Source organism: Populus alba, chromosome 9 (assembly GCF_005239225.2).
Source record: "Populus alba chromosome 9, ASM523922v2, whole genome shotgun sequence".
NCBI classification, from domain to species: Eukaryota; Viridiplantae; Streptophyta; class Magnoliopsida; order Malpighiales; family Salicaceae; genus Populus; species Populus alba.
In genome coordinates this window covers 8,130,793-8,150,866 of record NC_133292.1, presented here as the reverse complement: position 1 = coordinate 8,150,866, position 20,074 = coordinate 8,130,793, and the positions used below count along the sequence as shown (strand labels likewise).

The 20,074-nt window shown below is 35.5% G+C and overlaps 3 protein-coding genes, 1 non-coding gene and 1 pseudogene across 4 annotated transcripts; 1 reads left to right on the top strand and 4 right to left on the bottom strand.

Moving 5' to 3' along the window:
• Positions 1-1,432: 1,432 nt before the first annotated feature.
• LOC118059004 (probable beta-D-xylosidase 5) lies at positions 1,433-4,241 on the top strand (annotated as a pseudogene).
• A 385-nt stretch (positions 4,242-4,626) lies between these two features.
• Positions 4,627-4,700, bottom strand: TRNAN-GUU (transfer RNA asparagine (anticodon GUU)). The gene has a single exon. It is a non-coding gene; the product is annotated as a tRNA-Asn (tRNA).
• Positions 4,701-5,439: 739 nt separating this feature from the next.
• On the bottom strand, positions 5,440-8,650 carry LOC118059105 (uncharacterized). The gene is made up of 13 exons (XM_035071932.2): positions 8,471-8,650; positions 8,278-8,374; positions 8,080-8,160; positions 7,779-7,861; positions 7,575-7,681; positions 7,377-7,484; positions 7,176-7,285; positions 6,699-6,972; positions 6,536-6,610; positions 6,363-6,416; positions 6,181-6,270; positions 5,993-6,091; positions 5,440-5,673 (listed from the first exon to the last, which is right to left on the bottom strand). Exons 1-13 carry the CDS (start codon positions 8,496-8,498, stop codon positions 5,620-5,622), a joined length of 1,260 nt encoding a protein of 419 aa, XP_034927823.1. The 5' UTR covers positions 8,499-8,650; the 3' UTR covers positions 5,440-5,619.
• A 1,840-nt stretch (positions 8,651-10,490) lies between these two features.
• On the bottom strand, positions 10,491-12,797 carry LOC118059104 (uncharacterized). The gene is made up of 4 exons (XM_035071931.2): positions 12,638-12,797; positions 12,099-12,348; positions 11,361-11,421; positions 10,491-11,254 (listed from the first exon to the last, which is right to left on the bottom strand). The coding sequence occupies exons 1-4, from the start codon at positions 12,700-12,702 to the stop codon at positions 10,677-10,679; spliced, it is 954 nt and encodes a 317-aa protein (XP_034927822.1). The 5' UTR covers positions 12,703-12,797; the 3' UTR covers positions 10,491-10,676.
• Positions 12,798-18,244: 5,447 nt separating this feature from the next.
• Positions 18,245-19,736, bottom strand: LOC118059103 (GLABROUS1 enhancer-binding protein-like). The gene has a single exon (XM_035071930.2). The coding sequence runs from the start codon at positions 19,597-19,599 to the stop codon at positions 18,460-18,462; it is 1,140 nt and encodes a 379-aa protein (XP_034927821.1). The 5' UTR covers positions 19,600-19,736; the 3' UTR covers positions 18,245-18,459.
• Positions 19,737-20,074: the final 338 nt, after the last annotated feature.

The window sequence follows — 20,074 nt, the reverse complement described above, 5'->3', positions numbered from 1 at the left end:
AAATTAAATAATTAAATGAATTAATATTTTATTTCTACGGGGTTTATTAATTTTTTTTTTAAAAATATTAATTAAATTTGTCCAGCAATAAGAAGAAGGTGGCGTTAAGAATTCCGGGGCTCCAGTGGTTCTAGACCACTCAATACACGGGTCAATATTACAAGTTGGCCAAATCGGATTATCTTCCCTGCTGACCAGTCACGAGTTCGGATGACAAAGCACGGCCAATCTTAGAAGGACATGTCATTCCTTGTGACATTTATAATTCTGGACTGTTGTTTTATCCCCAAGTTCTTGGGAAACCCAGCAATTTACAGTATTGGGCTCGTGTGGTGTGGGTAATTACACCATATCTAATCCCTCCTCACGGATTGATGGGGGCTCTCAGCATGGCGAATATCTGAGCTTGCAAATTTGAATTTTGAACCATGGGGGGCTATTATGATTTTTTTGAGAAAACTAAGTTTGTTTCGCAGGTGATTGTTTTGTAAATAATATTTTATATTAAATACATAATAATAAAAAAAATTATTTTTAACATTAATATATCAAAATAATTTTAAAATACTAAAAATATATTAATTTGAAGTTAATAAAAAAAATAAAAAACTAATTTTTTTTAAAAATACTTTTAAAACATAAAAATAAACAGTTATTCAATTGCCCAATCTCTCTTGCGCGTTCGGGGATATTGAGAAGCATGTAACGAGAAAAATTATTCAGTTAATCACTTTTCCTTCGAAGTATGGCACTATTGGTCACGAGTGATGTCTCTTTGTTGTCGATGAAAAAAAGAAGAAGCAAGAAGTCTCTTTGTTATATATCAGGAACATATTTGACCATGCATTTACGTAGTTCAAGTTGTAGCCATGGATTGTACAGAAAAATGGTCGTGCTGATCCAATTTCCCGGCAACATACGACCAGGATTTTGTTTTCAAACGTACCCAGATCTGAAAGGAGGAATTGTTAGGTGAGCCAGGCCCACAACAGGTTATATGATTGGCTTGAGTTAATTTAATTGGACCTTCTTGTTTCATTACATTAAAAACTTTTCATTCTAGCTTGGTTGGTCAAGTGAAGTCCAATAAATAAATAAATAAAGGGAAGAGAGCAACATTCTTCAGTGGCAGAATGAATTGCTAATCATTTCTGTACATCTATCTAACTGTGCCCATGCATGGATGAAAGTTTGGTTATGAAATAACTAAATTATATTTAAAAAAAAAAATTTCATTAACAGGTGTTTAAGGGCTTTTTCATATTTTTATTTTATTTTTATTATAATCAAGTTACATAAAAAATAATTTAGTATTTTAATAAATAAAGAATAAATAACGAGTATCACAGTAGACAAATGTTGTTTTCATTATGGTATTGGAAGCATACTACCATCCTCTCCCTATAGGTCAGGCCTGTGTACACATGGCTCAATGGTTGAGCTAGCCCTGATAAACTTTTTCGATCATGAACACCATTTCAGCTACCTGGCTATCAGATTGTCCCCTGTAAAAATTCGTGACCATATCATTGTCTAGTAACTGGTAGCTAAAGAAACTTTTGTTATGCCCAAGCATCCTAACACTATCACTTCTTAAACAAAGCGAACTGTGTGAGAAACCATGAAAAATCAACTTTTCTTAGAACTTCTTCTCTCATTGCTCCTAATATTTTCTTGCTTCGCTTAATATTTTTTCCTGTGACAAGAACATTCCTGAAATGAACCAATTTCCATTTTGTGACGCATCCCTATCTTATGAGAACAGAACCAAGGATTTTATCTCGAGCTTAACATTACAAGAAAAGGTGCAACAACTAGGAAATCATGCAGCTGGAGTTTCCCAGCTTGGTGTCCCTGCTTACAAATGGTGGTCCGAGGCACTTCATGGCGTGGCAAGTGTTGGTTATGGTGTACATTTACAGTACCTGGCGCTACTAGCTTCCCAGCAGTGATTTTGTCTGCTGCTAGTTTTAATACAAGATTATGATTAATTTAAGATGGGATAAGTGGTGTCAAATGAGGCTCGGACCATGTATAATGTGGGTTTAGCTGGGTTGACATATAGGAGTCCCACTATTGATGTGTTTTGTGACCCAAGGTAGGATCGAGGTCAAGAGATACCAGGAGAGGATCCTTTGGTGGTGTTAAAATATGTTGTCAATTATGTTAGGGGCTTGCAAGAAGTTGGCCTGGGAAGAGAATTTCACTTGTAATAGGCTTAAGGTAAGTATCAAGTTTTTACAAGCATTATACTGCTTATGATATGGACAAATGGAAAGGTGCAAATCGATTTCACTTTGATGCGAGGGTATGCATGAATTTCAGATACGAATTGCCATTTTCGCTGCATCAATGTGTGTTAATGAGGCCTGCAGATATCACTCTTGATGAGTCTTTTTTACTATGGTACAATTGTCCAATGACAATTTTGGACATTGAGAACAAGGTTATATATGTTGGTTTTGATTTTAAAGGTGACAAAGAAGGATCTAGTGGGCACTTTTCAACCACTATTTAGAAGCTGTGTAGAGGAGGGTCATGTGAGTGGTGTGATGTGTTCATATAACAGGGTTAATGGTATTCCTACTTGTGCTGATCCAGACCTGCTCAAAGGAGCTATCAGAGGACAACATAATCTTGACGATTTTGCTCTACTTCTTTCCCGCGCCTATATGAATCCTGCAATATGTAACAGGACCATAGAAACATTTTTCTTTTGATTTATATAAATTTCATGTTTAAACTTTTGTTCCTAACTACTTATTTGTGCAATTTTGGGTAGGAATGTTGTCTCGAAATGTGATTCCATCGAGGTTTATTACGACAGAATCCGATATACGGCCACGTCGATGGAGTAACCTTGACTTAAAAGCAGGTATACAGTGCATTTGCACAAATAGTTTATAATTGTGACGATTGAAGATTCCAACTCTTCTAAGTTATTGATACTATAAAATGATCATGTAATGTAGGTTTAAACATGAATTGTGGAGATTTTTTGCCAAGGTATACATATAATGCAGTTAAGTTAAACAAAATTGAAGAATCTTTTGTAGACCGAGCCTTAATCTACAGTTATACAGTCCTCATGAGACTTAGTTTCTTTGATGGGGATCCATAATTTCACCTATTTGGAAATCTTAGACCATCAGATGTGTGCAGTGAAGAACATCAAAAGCTTGCACTTGATGTTGCAAAGCAAGGGATAGTCTTGCTAGACAATAATGAAGCTCTTTCTTTGTCTAAAAACGCCACAAAAAACTTGGCTGTTATAGGACCAAATAGTAATGCTACTACAACATCTATGCTGGCGTGCCTTGTAAATACCTTACCCCTTTACAAGGATTGCATAAGTATATCTCATCTATTACATATGAAGTCGGGTGTCTATTCATAAATTGCACCGGTGAATCGCTTATTGGTGTAGCAACTAAAGTTGTTACTACATTAGATGTGGTGGTATTGATGGCGAGGCTTGATCAATCTATTAAGTAAGAGGAATTGGATTGGGAGAACTTGATTTTGCCAGGATAAAAACAAAATCTTGGAAGAGAAGTATTTAATGCAACAAACAGAAAGGTGACCCTTGCTATAATGTTTGCTAGTCCTATCGATATCTCTTTTGCCAAGAATGAGAGCAAGATTGGAAGGATTTTATGCGTAGGCTATCCTAATCAAGCTGGAGGAGATGCTATCGCTCAGGTCATATTTGAAGACCATGATTCCAGTAATCTTTCTATCTCAATTCCAACACCAAATGATTTTCTGCGTCTCATGTTTGAGCATTTTATTACCAATTTATATTTGTTTCGAGGCAAAACAAAGTTTACAAACCCACCTTCATATAACAATCTCTTTACTTATCAGTTGGAAGGTCTTCTTTGACATGGTATCCAAAAGAGTACTCTGATCAAGTGAACATGAGAGCTAATTCAACCGATAACTTCCCTGGAAAAACCTACAGGTTCTACACAATAAAATCATTATAAGAGTTTGGTCATGTACTAAGCTACTCAACTTTCTTAGAATTTGTTATTTCCACTCCTTCTGCCTTACTAGTCCCATTGAAATTCTTCTCTCAGACCAAGCAGCATTCTCTAGTTTATTCCTCCAAACAAGACCCTTAACCTAATGGCCAAGCAATTGATGTTTATAGTGTAAATTGCACCAATCTGCAATTTGGTCTAGTCATTGGTGTGAGAAACTATGGGATCAGCAGAGGTAAAAAGTCCACAAAATAAGCAAATGGTTGCATTTAATAGGGTGCAAGTGAAAAAAAGCAACAAAAATAATATAACTTTGGATAGAGATTCATGCAAGGGACTTTGTCTTGTGGATGGCAAGGGGCAGAGGAAATGGATAACAAAAAAGCATACATTTATGATTGGATCTTCTAATGAGCATCGAGTGAGGTACTATCTCATCGTTAGGCATTAAGGTTGTCTCAAAACGGAAGTGTGGGAGGATTCATATTTATGTAATAGAAACAGAATTGAAAATTTCATCATCCTAGATTAAGATAAAATGACCTGAGGATATCTCTTGACCTTAAACTAGCTAGTATTTATGATATTTATACATTAAAATAGTTTAAAGAAAAAAAATAATAATAGAAAAGGTCCTAAACGCTAGAAGAAGGGCTTGAACCTTCGACCTTGTGGTTAACAGCCACACGCTCTAACCAACTGATCTACTCCAGCTTGTTTGATCGAGTCCAACTCAAATATGATAGTGAAAGTAGGTAATCCCCATTGCAGCATGTTAACTTAGTTTTGCTATAAAAGATGGGTAGCTCAGAACTGTTTTAGGAAGATTTTCTTCTTTTACCAAAAATCATAGCAAAGAATACACACCAATAGGCAATTCAACCGTTTGCCATTGGTAATGCATTTAAAATTTCAACAACATAACCCTAACATATAACAAAGTGAAACATATTAAAATTAGAAACTTCAGAAAATATGCTAATTTCATTAACGACTGCTCGAAGCAACATTCTTCGAAACTGCAGTCACTGATACGAAAGGATATCACGAAAGTCTAGTTGCCTTAACAAGTTACCGATCAGTTGGCAGACCTGTTACCATGTACTTAAACGCCCCCACGAGTGTGCACACACACATGCACAAAAAACATGGCTTCAAAATCGTTGACTAAATCCTTGATTTCCTATACAGTAACATCTACTACTACTTACTATGGTAAGCAAATCCTTGGCTTTCACTGCTATTTCTGCTGTAAGAATTGCCACCTGCTCTTTTCTACAACTCAAACTCGATAGTTACAGAGGCAGAGCAATTTTCCATCTTAACGAAGACTCCAAGTGCATAGAAAGAAACTGTTTTAGACATACAAATGAAAGTATGCTGAGGTTTGCAAAATGCTTTTGACATGATCATGACACATCCAACACATTCCATGGTCTAAATACGCTACAACTATCAAAAAAGGGTGGCACCCTGTCACCTTTTCTTAAATGGAACAAAAAATTAATCCAGTTAATTACATAAACAGTGAACTCTGATCTAGTTGGTAAAAGAAGAAGAAAAAAATGAGCAAAATAGATTAATTGTGAGCTTCACGAATTTGTTGTCACTCTGAGCACTTGTAACATCTTCTTCAAGCCAATTGAATCCCGTCGTCATTGTCCAGGAAATGACTGGCCTTGTCCGCCTGCAAGTTACCAAATGCTGAATGTTATTTTCAAACAAATGAACTATTATTTTGATACAGAATGGGGTGGCTTTTAACAATAAAGGAGAGTTGGCCTCCGGATCAAACTTGGTACTCTGTTTTCTTCAAACAAAAATATTAAAATAAATAAACAAACTTGGTACTATCAACTGTGGTTCGAAAAATTGATGGCTGGAGAGTTTATGTTTATGATCAGTAGTTAGTTCAAAATGTTTTCAGTTTCGACTTAAGGGTGTTGATGAATTAAATGGCCTTAAGGCAAAAAGATCTTTCCATTTCAGTGGTAAAATGAAATTACCTCTGATATTAAGCGCTGCTTGTTCCGTAGCTGAGTCCTTTTTTTGGCGATGAAAGAATTTGGGGACATGGCTGTTTTATAAAAATATCGAACAGTAGCCTACAAAGTACAAAAATGTCAGGAATCAAAACTTGATGCCACTCGCACAAGCACGAAGAAACAATTCGAATTTTAGCTCATAAACTAACCTCTTCCCTGAATGGTATGTAGAGTTCAACATTTGAAGGATTAAAAGTTGTTGGTCTCACAGAGAAAATGTAATGGAGATATTCTTTTTCCTGTTTAAACAGCAAGCACGTTAATGCATTTCAAACAAAAAAGAACGAGTATGAGGCAAAACAGTGAAAATAGTTGAGATCAAGAAACAAACCATGATGTGTTTCTCCACTCGATCTTCTCCTAGAAGATTCTTCAAAAAATTCACCTGCAGAATAAAAAAGGAAAGTAAATAAATAAATTGAGGGCTAAAACACTTAGAAATAGGTGCAGAAGCTAGAGGAAATAAACTGAGAGTTAAATGAACTAGAAGGAAGAATTGGTTACCCTTAGTACTTGAGACCATGTATATAACTCTAGTCCATCTTCACCGATAGTAAAAGCTTCTGGGGCAGTACCATTCTGGTGTAAAAAAACGAACTTATTTTAGTAAGCTGGCTACAGGGAAATATGAGCACGGGCATAGGAAAAAAATTCAATTAAGCAGTACCTCGAAATAGTTCAGCACATCTAAATTTGCAAATGTGCCTTGTCTAGCAGAGTCTTCATCCCTTGCTTTTAGTTTCTCTGCAATAGTATTCTTCAGTTCTTCTTTGAGTAAACCTTCCATCAGGGTTCTATCCTCTTCACAGAGTGAGCAATCCACCAGAGTAGAGAACTTCTTGAGGCAATCAATTTCGAATATCTGGGCTAAAGCTTCAGCAGCTGCTACATGCACAGATTCATCACCTTCCTCTAGTACATTGGTAAAATAAGAAATTGCTCTGCATTTGTTAAAACAATCTGTTATTTACAAACCCTTATGCAGCGATGAAAGATATGCATTGCAAGCAGTTAAAAAAAACCGTTCTCATGAAAAAATTGACGACTCTATTATAGACCCTCCACATTCATGTAAAAAGCAAACTATCAGGATGTCAGTGAAATCTAGGACTTCTACATTAATGCTTGTGTTCAATGTACATACCCTTGCCAATGTTCTTCGTTGAGTCTCCATGTCTCCATGGTTGTGAGCAGAAAAGACCAGGCAGAAATTGCTGCAGCTAGAACAGCTGATGAATGTTTCCTTGCAACTTCCTGAGATGAAATCAAGTAGCAAGTGAGAGCATTTTCTTTTTATTAAATTTCAAGATATATATACACATCAGTGCTAAAAATAACTGCATACATTATCAGAGTCAGCATCCAAGAATGTCCAAATAATTTTCATTGGTTCTTCCGTCTCGTTTGAATAATTTGCACAGAAAAATGTGATCATAGCTAAGGAATCCAGTATCTGCAAATGAAAAAGCCAGATAGTCCAAGTGTTATTACCTTCGTTGCTTTAAAATCATTATAGAAATAGAGAACAACGAGTGTAGGATACCTTCAAGGTCTCAGTCCCAGAATTTAGAGTCTCAGAAAGAACAGCTAGGGAGCTTCTATATAATTCACGGGCATCATCCTCGTTGTCAATGGTCATTGCCAACAAACCTATAAAACAAAATACAAGAACAACAGAATTCATCCACTGAGCACCAATTGCCAAACCATCAAAGACAATCATATATAACTTAAAATCTTTACTAACCAAGTGCATTTAATGCAAGCTGTCGCTCCGTGGAAGGCCCTTTTATTATGAATTGTAGGCAAAACCCCAATACTGTAAACAAGCTGCATAGAATTATGAGCAAAATTAGAGAGTCATCATCATAATGAAAACCCTATATTGTGATTTGGATGCTACCTCTCCCTCGTATAATTTACTTTTATTCCAAGTAATGAGGGATCAAATCTCGCGAATAAACTTGTAATGGGAGGATCGAGAAAAACAGAAAGATTACTCTAGGGGGACCAGGAAAAACAAATAATTCTGTAAAGAAATTGCTTACTTATTTTCCACAAACTTGAGCTCCAACTCATTGTTCAAGGCCTCAACGATAAGCGGTAGTAATTCCTTTCCGGCAAATCTCCTTCGTTGACCAAAAAATCAAATAAAAGCAATTATTAATATCAGATTGGAAGTCTATGTGCAAGAAGGAACCAAGTATACTCCAAAAAGAATTTAACCAAGTAACTAAACAGCCTACTTCTTTTTAGATAGAATTTTTTCCAAATATGCGTCCAGTTTCTTAGGGCTGGTAGTCTCAAACTGATCATCACCATAGTCATCTATAATGTCATAACCTGATAACAAAATTAATTAGATCACAAAACACGGTTCTTGTTAAACGAAGCATATAAAAAGCAGCAGCAGCAGCAAAGGGTTTTGTGACAGTGAACCTGGGTAATGAAATCTTTTTGCCTTCATCTTAATATAGTTCGGGAACCAGAGCTTAAATAAGAAAACAGAGAAAGCTGATAAGTAAAGGAGAACGCAAGGCGACAAGCTAAACAAGGAGGGTAATGGATTATAGGGAGACTGGTGGGAGCCCTGTCCTGTTTGAGTTCGGAGTCAGGAGTTCTAAGATAAAGGGCCTTTTAGACATTTACTTTACTCTTTCCCTTTCTCATTCGGTTCTTAAAGCCACGTGTTTTTATAGTTTTAGCCGGAGACCCTTTATTTTTTTAATTTCTTGTTTAGGCCCAGTCTTGCTAGCCTACATGCGCTTCGGTCCTTATTCGCTCAGCTCAGTGACCTTGGGCAACCTGGCCCGTGTTCTTTTCTAGTCTCTTTAAAATTAATTCCTGTCCTAGATTTTTTTATAAAAGCTATATTATAATTTTTAATTAACGTAATTAAAAATATTGTTGGTCAGAAAATATAAACATATTATAAATACTATAACTCAACACTCATATATAATTAGATAAAAATAAGTTTGTTCTATATAAAGGGAGAATTTATGATAATAAGAATATTTTATAATTAATTATTTATCGATATAACATTTTAAAATATTTATAATAAAAAAATATTAGGATAGATTAACATAACATAATTTTTTTAAAAAATCTTCTTTGTAAATAGGTTAGCATTTAGATATTTATTTTTTTGTTATTTGTGTATTACCATAAGCATGTCAAATCAATATAATTTAATTTTATCATTACAACCTTTCAATTTTGACTTCCACGTGCTTTTATAATACTTAATAGTTGGCTGTGGGTTTCCTTTTAATTATATTCTTTTATGAAATGGATATGTAATTGGACGTTTGAATTTTTATTTCATTTTTTACTGAAATGAGATGTATTCATTGAATATGTTTAAATTTAAATATAGAAATACACAAGTGATATTAAATATTAAAACATACAAATCGAATGATTTATTTTTTTCATTTAAACTTTAATTTCAGTTGAAAAAAATTAATACAATTTTGTATTCAACCCTCGGCAATCCGCGAGCTCATCGACTAGTTATTTCTATTAAATACAGTAGAATTATTGGATTATTCAAGGTCATCATTACATTTTACCCTTACGATTTACAAGGAAAGCATAAGTAGCAGGAGTTTTTTTATATATATAAATAAACTATAAAATAATTTATAGAATTAATAAATTAATAATATTTTTAAGAAAATAAACCAAATCTATTAGTTTAAATTTTACATCTATCAATTTTTTTATCAAACTAAAAAAAAAATATTTTTTATAAAATATTTTACGCAAGATAACCATTAGCTTGCATGATACGGACACAATATGGTTTAATATGTATACTATATCAAATTTATGAATATTCAGTTATTTAACATGTCATTGATACTTTATTAATAGATTTATTTTTATTTTTATTAAATTTTAAAGATGTAAATGATAAATATAAAAATAAATATTCTTTAAAAATACAGGAAAACTACAAATTAGTTTGAATTACAACCTCGAATAAGAACGTTAAATTCACAAGTCATTTTATACAACCATCTATATTATGTTAACGTTGTTGGATATTACATATTAAGATTGTATGAACTATTCTTTTATACGATAAAATAATCTAAATTATACTAATCGAAGTCAGGAGACTCAAGACAATGATTGTATTCACGTCAGCGGCCGGCACATCCAGTCGGCAGGGTACCTTATCCTCCAAGTATCTCGAGTTCAAGGGCACCCCTTAAAGACCAGGGGAAAATAAATGATTGTAACAATATTATGCTCTACTTTTATCAATTTCAGGCACGTGCATTGACACATGCTTAAGAAATAAAGTATAGCACCAACAATAACAATGAGAAGGTCAGAAATGTCTACAAAATGAGATCAAAACCATATGAGCCAAAAGGCGGGCGTCCAGTGTCCGTAATTGAGGAATGAACTGACGCATGTAGCATTTTTCATAGTGCTAATTAGATTGGCCAAGTCAACTGTTTGTTGCACTATTAAATAGAATTCATAAGAGAAATGAATTCAATCCAGTAACTCTGCACTCAAAATGTATTGAACGGGGGGGAATATCAACAAAATTTCAACATGATCTTAAAAAAACACAACACACTGCATTGTGCAGATCAAAAACTTCACAGCATCCTCTCTCCTCCTATGATGCCAAGAGTGCTTCAATCTTTGCAATTTGATCCTCTTCGTTCTTCTTGGTTGGACTCCTATTAGTGTCGTCAAACAAATCATGCTTCCATTTCTCTCCTCGTGTACCACTTGGGCGATAACTTTGTCTGTCGCTGAATCTCTCTCTTCCCCTGTAATTTCCACCACCATCACCACCAAATCTTTCTCTTGATGCAAGGTCACTCTTCTTCACTTCTCTATTTCCTGCAGCAGGCCTCTCGGGTCTGTCTACATAGCGAGGGTTACGGTCTCTTTCCTCCCTCCTTTCACTAATCGACAAAGGACGATGAGAATGGTTTGACCTTGCAGGTTCCACAGTTGCTTTGTCAGGATTGTCAGTCTCCACTGGGATTTTCTTCTCCCGAAATGCAGGTCTTTTCCTCACAGGTGGTGGCGGCTCAGCCTCCATTTTCAAGAAACCATCATGGCCCCATACACTTTTGTCATCCCCCTTACCTCGTGGCTTCTCATCTCTTTGCCGCGAATCATAAGTTGCTGCCTTGTTTTCTGTCCTTTCACCCCGATCATCCTTTGAATCCCTAAATCGGCGCTCTTCAAAAGAGAGGAACACAGGAACAGTATGTGAAATTGTTTGACAACAAAAAAATAACAGGGTCAAAGAGTTATTTGGGTCATGCAAGTGAAATCAGGAACCCACCAGTAGCAGATCTCCGGCCAAAGCTTCGACCAACTTGCCCAGCATTACCACGTTCATCATGCTGTTAAAAGACAAGCCTAAGATTGTTATATACATGGAGGCTTTTGAAGGCATGGGGCAGACAGCAATCACACAACATCAGCCCAGAAAAAAAGTTTTGAATGCACTAAATAAAAACCCAGTAATCAAGATCGAGAGAAATAAGGCTCATTTACTAGAGCAAATGATCAATTACATAAATTCAAGACTATAAAATCTATTTTTTTGTCCCACAAGCACAAGGATGCATAGAGAATACTATTGTATTACATATCCATATGGCCATAAGGTGAGCAAATGTAAACACCTCTTCCAGGTCATTAAAAGAATTCACGCAACACAATAGGTAAAAAACTTCCATGATACCAAAGATTTGTCAAGGAAAAAAAATTTCTCCTTTTTTTTTGTTGCAAAAGTTGAACCGCTCTGTTTTGATTCAAGCAAATAAACATTTACAAAGAAAACCACTGTATAGTATAAATGGAATTTCAGGAAAGTACAGAAATAATCCCAGACCACCAAGTCCTATAATGGCTACAAACTCAAATTTTCTATTTCCATAGGCACCCAAGCATACCTTAGCTTCTGAACTTACTGTCTCAACCGCGCTAGATTTCACATCCATTAGATAATGACAATGAGACACCAGAACAAATTCCACAAAACCACATATCAACAATTACTTCAAAAAGAAAAAACCTGAAAAAAGGACCGTGACCAAGGCACTTCAGTTGGCTTAGAAGAATGCTTGCTTCCTTCGCCGTGTTCATTTGGTTTCTGCTCTGTTTCTTTGCTCACACCACCAGACTCCACCTTGGCAGAATCCGGACCAGACGGGGTCTCAAGAGGCAATGCATCTTGCAACCGGCGCCGGTTCTTTTGATCTAAATTAGAGTCAATTGTTACTCTCTCTGTCTCTGGTTTTCCATCTCTCCTTGACCTCTTAGGACTTCAAGAAAACCAAACACCTCACAAACATTACCAACATCATCAACTCAATTACCAAGGTCATGTTTGGTTCTAAAACAAAAAACCCACTTCATGAACCTAAGTGATTCATCAATTACCGCTACATAGCAACAAAATGTAGGGCATATAAAACACAAAGGCCGTGTTTGGTTGAAAACGAGAGAGCACGCACCATGAATTGCAGTGACAGGCTAATTATGATTATAGAGCAACAAAAGCAGGGCATGCAGTATATTAAGGACCCAGCACATAAAAACCGCAAAAGATACCTGGGTTCTCTGTCGAAGCCAGAACGGTGTCGCCTAGATTCAGAACCGCGTTCTCGACGAGACATCGCGAGTAGAGAAGGGAATGATTGTGGTGGAACAGTGATTTAGGGTTTTAGTGAAGTGGCGTTATAAGAGAAATACCGTGAGGTTTGCCTCACTGGATAAGAAGCAGAGGATCCTGTTATTCGATCTTCGCACGATTGGATTATTAAATTACGGGATTGACTTGGTTTCTTAATCCTAACCGTCCATTCTTCTCATAAAAAAATAATTAAGCTTCATTTATGTGAATAATTAATACTAGTAACATTATATTATTGGCAATTCTAAAATTTTAACATGAATTTCTTTAATATTTAATAAGAATTTAGCTGGAAATGTGGGGAAAAAAATAGTTGGCTAATGATTTTTTCGGTAAGAGTAGTTGTTAAAAAAGGATTTATATATAATGATGGTAGTTGGTTAGTCATCAAAATCCACCATTAGATTCTCCTTTTTCAATTTGAATTATCGTAAATCATTGTATCAAAAGTTTTTTAAATATTCATAATGACCAACTCACCACTATAAAATTTGAAGGAAAAAAAATCCACTGAATGGGAACATATGTAAAGTTGGATTTCTTGAGATACATTTGTTTATGCCACCATGTTATTTTTAAAAAATAATTTTTATTGATATATTTGAATTGTTTTAAAATATTTATATAAAATATATTTGAAAGTATGATTACAATTACTTTTCAAAATATATTTTACTCGAAAATAAATTAAAATAATATTTTTATATTTTTAAAAAATTATTTTTTAATATAATATATTAAAATAATTTGAAAACACTACAAAATATTAATTTAAAATAAAAAAATAAAAAAAATAATTTTTTTCTCAAAAATATTTTTGAAACCAAAAAATAAATAGGGCTTGGCATCGCACCATATGGCCCTCCAATTTTCTCTAACTTTGGCAAGAAATCACAAGGTTTATTCCAGGCTTATGCCTCTTGTTAATTTGCAGTCTTTTGTTATTAAATTCCTCTCATTCGTTTATTGAAGGAGGTCCATCTGTTTCTTTCCCCAACATGATGTCTTTTGCTATTAAATTCCTTTCATTCGTTTCCAGTGGCTAAAAGAAAGGAAAGAACTTTCTTCGTATTTCATGTCAGAAATTTGGCACACATTTTGATCCTATCCTCTGTTATGTTATTAGCTTTAAATTGGTTGTGTTGCATTGCTGCACAAACTTAGTTAAAATATAAAATTCATGAGTTATAAATATATTATTAATTTTTAATGTTAAAAATTTATAATCTTTTTATTATATATATTTACAAAATATCATTGCATTTTATCAGAAACTTCTCGTGTCCATCGAAAAGAATTTTAGTCCTAATTCATCTCTGACTTTGTAAAGCCTGCGAGAGGTTCTTTTTTAGTCGCATGCATTTCTTTTATGAATAAACTCGTGCTTCTTGTTTGCAAGCTTTCTGGTTGTATATATCATGTTGTTCTTTGCTTTATTGATTTGCATCTTGTTCTCTCTCAATTCACCTTTTCTGTTCTTGAAAAACACACTCATCCCTTTGTTTTTCCAGGTTTCTGTTACTTTCTTCATTTTCTTAACTCCGTTTTCAAAAAACCTCTCAACAAGTGCATTTACTCGACTTCTTTCCTGTGCTCGTCACCTGTCTTGATAATGGGAGCTCTCTCAAATTTCAGTTTAAGCTGTGGTACCTTTTCTCTGCAAATTTTGTAATGGTTTGTTATTATTCAATTTTTGCAGACATTCTAAGCTACAAAATTAATCACCACTTCAGCATCTCGACTAGAAATGGTACTGGATTGGTATGTTGATAGTTTCCCTCGCCCTAGTTTCCCGCAATAGTAATAGAATTCAATTTTTTCTGATGTTTTTTTTTTTTTTGGTTATCAAATCGTATAATTGATTCTCTCAAATTCTATACAAGAAAAGAAAGAAATTTTCTTCTTATATATTTTAAGATGAAATTTGACAGATCTGTTCCACATTATGATTAATCCTTCCTTGCAATGCCACATACTGATGAAAAATTGAATGTCTTGCATTGTTCAAGCTGTTGTTTAATATGCTGGCAAGAGAGCGCAAGGTTCAATTGCAGGTGTTACAACAGAATACAATCAGGAAGATATTCATGCTTCTGTTAAGGTCGATGTTGACTCAAAATTATCAGTGAGTTCGTGGATTTAGTTCTCAGCTCTTACTTGTAAACTTAAAATCATGTCCTGCTACTTCACTGTTGATCTCTTTCGCTTTATGGAAGATTTCACAACCTTTACATTGAGCATCGCCGACCATGAAGGATACATTTTCACTGAAATTGCCAGATCATAGCTCTAAAAGGTATGGACTGTTTTTGTGATTTACCTGAGTAAGATTCTGAAGCTAAGGTTCCTAAATTCAATCACATTGAATACTGTATGATTCTCCAACACGGAAAGAAATGATAAAATTCCTGTTTCCTTGCATAATGTCCTTTCTCTTGCTCAAATGATCAGATGCGTTGAGACAACATATGCAAATTAAACAAACATTTTTCATTTTATCTCGTCTTACCCAAATTGATTGGAAATGTAGAAGTTTAATCACCTTTTCTTCTGGTCCACTGCAGGTGCAGCTTCTAGTTCCGGATAAAGTAGAATACTTCTACAAAAATGGTGCTTTATCTACGAGACTTCCTTCAACCAGCCGCCATATAATTCAGCTTTCTGCTACTTTTGGTGCTCCACACCTTGCATTTGGTATGGAGACGCTATACAATCTTGCTTCGAAGAGATTTCATTAATTTAACGCACGCATTAGAGTGACAAAACCAAATTTTGGTGGATCAATTACTCTGTAAGTTATTTTACCTGCACTGGTGAAAAATTGGACCGAATTTCCTAGTTAAACTAGCAACATATTATACGTTAAACAACCTGCTAATAGTCATCATGCTTATGGCTTGTGTCTGTTGTTATTATCTATAGTTGCCTAAACAGGGAAGGAGACTTACGGCAACTCATTCTCTCTAAACTTTTCAGGACAAACAAGGGTAACTTACTAAGGGCATCATATGCTCATTATTTTGATCATGAGAAGAAAGTTGCAGAAGCAGCAGTGGTCTCTCGGATGCTTTCAGAAAAGGAGAATGTTCTTGTAGTTGGAGGAACATGGATTATGGATGATAAAACGACAGTTAAGGCAAGGTTTGACAGTCGTGGGAAGCTGGTTACTCTCCTGCATCATAAAATTAAACCCAGGACATGCATTAAAATTTCTAGTTAATTTGAACCCAAAGCCCTTGACAGGATTCCCGTAATCAGATATGGTCTCTCATAATCTGAAAGGTTTATCCATTTTCAGTTGTGTGGTCCAGCTGATGGAATTCTGATCATTCAATACCTTCTGCTGGTGCTTTGAAAGAAAGGCAAACAAATACACTGCTTTTACCATGTCCATAACATTTATAGTTACTGGTAAGGAGGCTTGAACTGGACTTTCCTTTGTCTTCTGTTAGAAATCCAACAGCTGAAAAGTTCCTATGACCATTTACCTAAACCCTGATTCACTTGAGCAGTTAGTCTGCCTTGTGCACTACAAAAGTACACTTTTTTCAAGCAATCATATTTTTGGTTGTCTTATGCCTCTTAGAGCGTGTTTGGCAGTGTGGTAACGGTTGCTTTTCAAATAGCTTTTTATGCCGAAATACATGTAAATGATGTTTTTTTATTTTTTAAAAATCATTTTTGACATCAAAACGATCCAAAAAGTACAACCGTCACTCAATTTTAGCAAAAAAAAAAATTAAAATTTACCAAAACGCAGTTACATACGCAAAAACAAACGCTTTAGTCATTGTTTTGACCATTTGACTATGCAATCCATCATGACGCACATTAAGGTCAGTCCAATAGCACCGCACCCACACACTTCACAAAGCAGAGCTGAGAGCCGCAGGATAGAGCTTTTCTATTTCCTCTAAATGACAACTATATACCAGGTAGACCTTTTTTTTTTTTTTTTCTCATTTTCAACCAAGAAAAAAGAGAACAACGGACAGCTACCCTCCTTGTCGTTGAAAGTTGAAACAGCATCCGTTGAATCGTTATGTTTGCCGACAACAGTTAATGCAAATCCTTTTCAGTTGACGCTAATTTCTACCCACTCAAACTCATAAAGATTTACTGTTGTCACACACATAATTCTAATTATCATGTATCCATACACCGATTCACTGATGATGCAACTAGTCAAATCAGTCTTTAACAAATAGTATGGAGAAAACTGCTTTAACCACTTGAACACAAGAAACAGAAAGCAGAAGATCTTAATCAGTATACGTGACTACAAGATGCAGGCAAATGCCATATCAAGCATATTTCCTTTCGGAATCAACACCGTCCCATTCTCGACCAGACATCATTTGTTAATTACTATGGAGAAGAAAATCAATTATGCTGGCTGTTTTTTCTGGTTTTGGTATTAGAAAATCAACTGAAGTGGTTTTTCTTCTTGTTCTCCCTCGAGTCGAAATTGTGCCAAAGAGTTTCCAGTGTGCTCCAATTCTGTTGAAAAACCAAAGATTTCTACGTTCCCTTTCGTGGTTTAATAAAGTCCTTTGTTTTTACCTGCAAAAGGTCATGCACATAGGGGAATGGCAAATAAAGAAGCGGCGGGATTTTCTCTATGCTTTGTTTTGTCATCAAAACAAACTCTATAATTGACTGTATTCAAGAAACTGTCAACAAGTGCATTCACTTTTTGGTTGATTACTTTCAGGCCCTAGTCATTTCCTGATAAAGCAGGCCATCGATTCTAATAGCAGAGTTATTGCGAAGCAAACCTGCCTGTTATATATCATAGATGATACATCCCCGGTCTTAAATAAGCCCAGTTCCTTGTCCAGTCCCTCTGGACAGTTCTGAAATCAACTGTTCTGCTTCTTTAGCCTTCAGTAGGAAATGTCCGAAAGAAGGTTGATAGGAAATGGAGCCAAGTTCATTTGCTTAAAATGGATCTCAGTTTTCTACTCTATTTCGGAGCCAAGTTCATGTGTGTGTGCCAATACCATAGGCTACGAGCCACATTCACCAAGCCATCTCATATTATCGCTAAGCACATGGTGTGGATATTATCCAACATAAGGCAGATAAGCTTAAAAAAAACAATAATAATAATCTGAAAAGTTATCCACCAATCGATCTGAAGCCAATAGTTTCTCTATCATCTGCCGAACTTGTTTTCAAGGATACATTAACTACGAGAGAAATGTTTCCTTGATATAAATTGAAACAACATACTTTTTATGCAAGTTCTTACTGCAAACACACCATATAGTCATAATTTGAGTAAACTTTTTCAGAAAGTGAAGACAAATTTCACATAACCATCAAACAACATGGTGATGAAACAACTTATTTCCCCAATAAACTACAGAGATAAGACTGTTAAGAGCACCTATGAAAAAAATTGTGCAGAGCACATCTAACCACAAGGCGATGATGGATAACAAATAAACAACTTATTGATGTTAAACCCACTAATCAAACACAATAACTATGAAATAAGAAATAAACAACAAAATATCTACTAAATGAGAAATAAAACATAGCATAGCTAATAAATGAGAGTTAAGCCTTGAAAACAGAATTGTGCAGAACAAAAGGACTGCGGATAATATTATCTATGAAGCTAAACATTCCAAACTTAGTGCTGATTATGAAACCTAAACAAAAAAGGAAAAGCTAACAAGATCACTTATTACTTGAACCATGAAACCCCTCTACATGTATCTTCTCGACCACACTAATCCTTGTCAGCTTTAAAAGCTGACAGCATTAACTTTGCTTGCTCTCGTATCAATTCATTCCGATTCAAAAACAACTCCAATTCAGCTATATGCAACTTCCTCCACTTCTCCTCCATCTCTGCCTTCTTCATTCCATGCGCAAAATCCAATCCATTTCTCACCACATAATGATCCATTTTTCCACCACTCACACTTCCATCAAACTTCAAAACCTTTTTGACACTTGAATCTCTCTCCATCTCAACTTCCATTCTCTCCTCCTCCCCCACATCCATACCCAACTCAGCCTTCAATGCCTCTAGTTTCTTAGCATTCCCTTTTTTATTATCATTACCATTATTGTTTTTCTTCCCGTTAGCTTTAATAGTCCCTTCACTGCCCCAAATATATTTCGACAAATCAAACCCCTTCTGATCATGCGGTTTGCTAAAAATCTTGCTTTCTCCTTTTTTCCCTTTCACATGATTCTCAAACTTCTTCCTTAACCTAGAAATCTTATCCTTCAATTGAGTCATTGACACATCAAAATGCAAAGACTTCTTAATAAAATCGAAAAACGCATTCATATCCTTTGATGGGTCATAACCTTTCTCTGCAATAAAATCAATTATACCTTGCAACAGCGCAATCTCATCCTCCTCAGTCCACAACCTTTGAAAGAGCTGTTTTTTGGAGTCCTCAGACTTCTCAGGCTCTGATTCCTTGCTCTTAACCCGTTTCAAGTCTTTCGAATCGCGATCAGCCCCGTTACCCCTCTTCACAGCTGTTGATTTCTCCGGAGTGGCGGCTACAGGTGGTTTGGATCTGGACTTCTTGACAGCTGCTTCCTTCGGTGGGGTCTCCTCCATTGGTTTAGAGGTTATAGGCTTGACACTCTGGTCGGGTTCCGATTCAGATTCGGATTCTGACTCCGACCCAGAATCAGATTCGTGCTCAGATTCAGATTGTTGAGCGGTGGGCTCGGGTTTTTTGGGGGCTGAGTTTTGGGTTCGGATGGTTTTGGTTTGTGGCTGTGGAGGAGAGGGGTGGCTCTGTTCATCATCAGATGCTTCTTCCTCACCACTAGAAGTTTCTTCTTCTTCGGAGCTAGAAGCAGAAGGTGGATCTTCAACGGGAGGAGCACGTTTCGGTGCCATAGAGAAACAGAGAGGGGTAGGGTTTTGGAAGAGAGTTTGATTAGCCGCGGCGGCGTGCCTTGGAGAGAAGAAAGAGAGTCTTCCCGAAGAAGGTTTTAAAGGAGGACAAGAGAGTGTGCCTGTCGGTTTCCTTATCGTTGAGTTTCTCACGGTAGGAGGATTTAATTATTAACCATCCGAACGTTATTATTGTAATGTGGAGTAATGCTAGCAAAACAGCCAATGAGATTCATTAATGTGAAATATTAGTATTATTAATATCATCAAGAGGAAACTAATTAGATTTTGTCATTTTTAAGAAATAATTATATCAATATTTACTTTATAAGAGTATAGGCATTCACGACAATAATTTTTGCTGTTTAATCTATTTTTTAAAAAATATTTTTTTTTCTATTAAAAAACTACATTTGCACCGATCTCTTCCAATTATATTTTCTATAAAACTCTCTCTTTCAACCATATGATCAAGGGT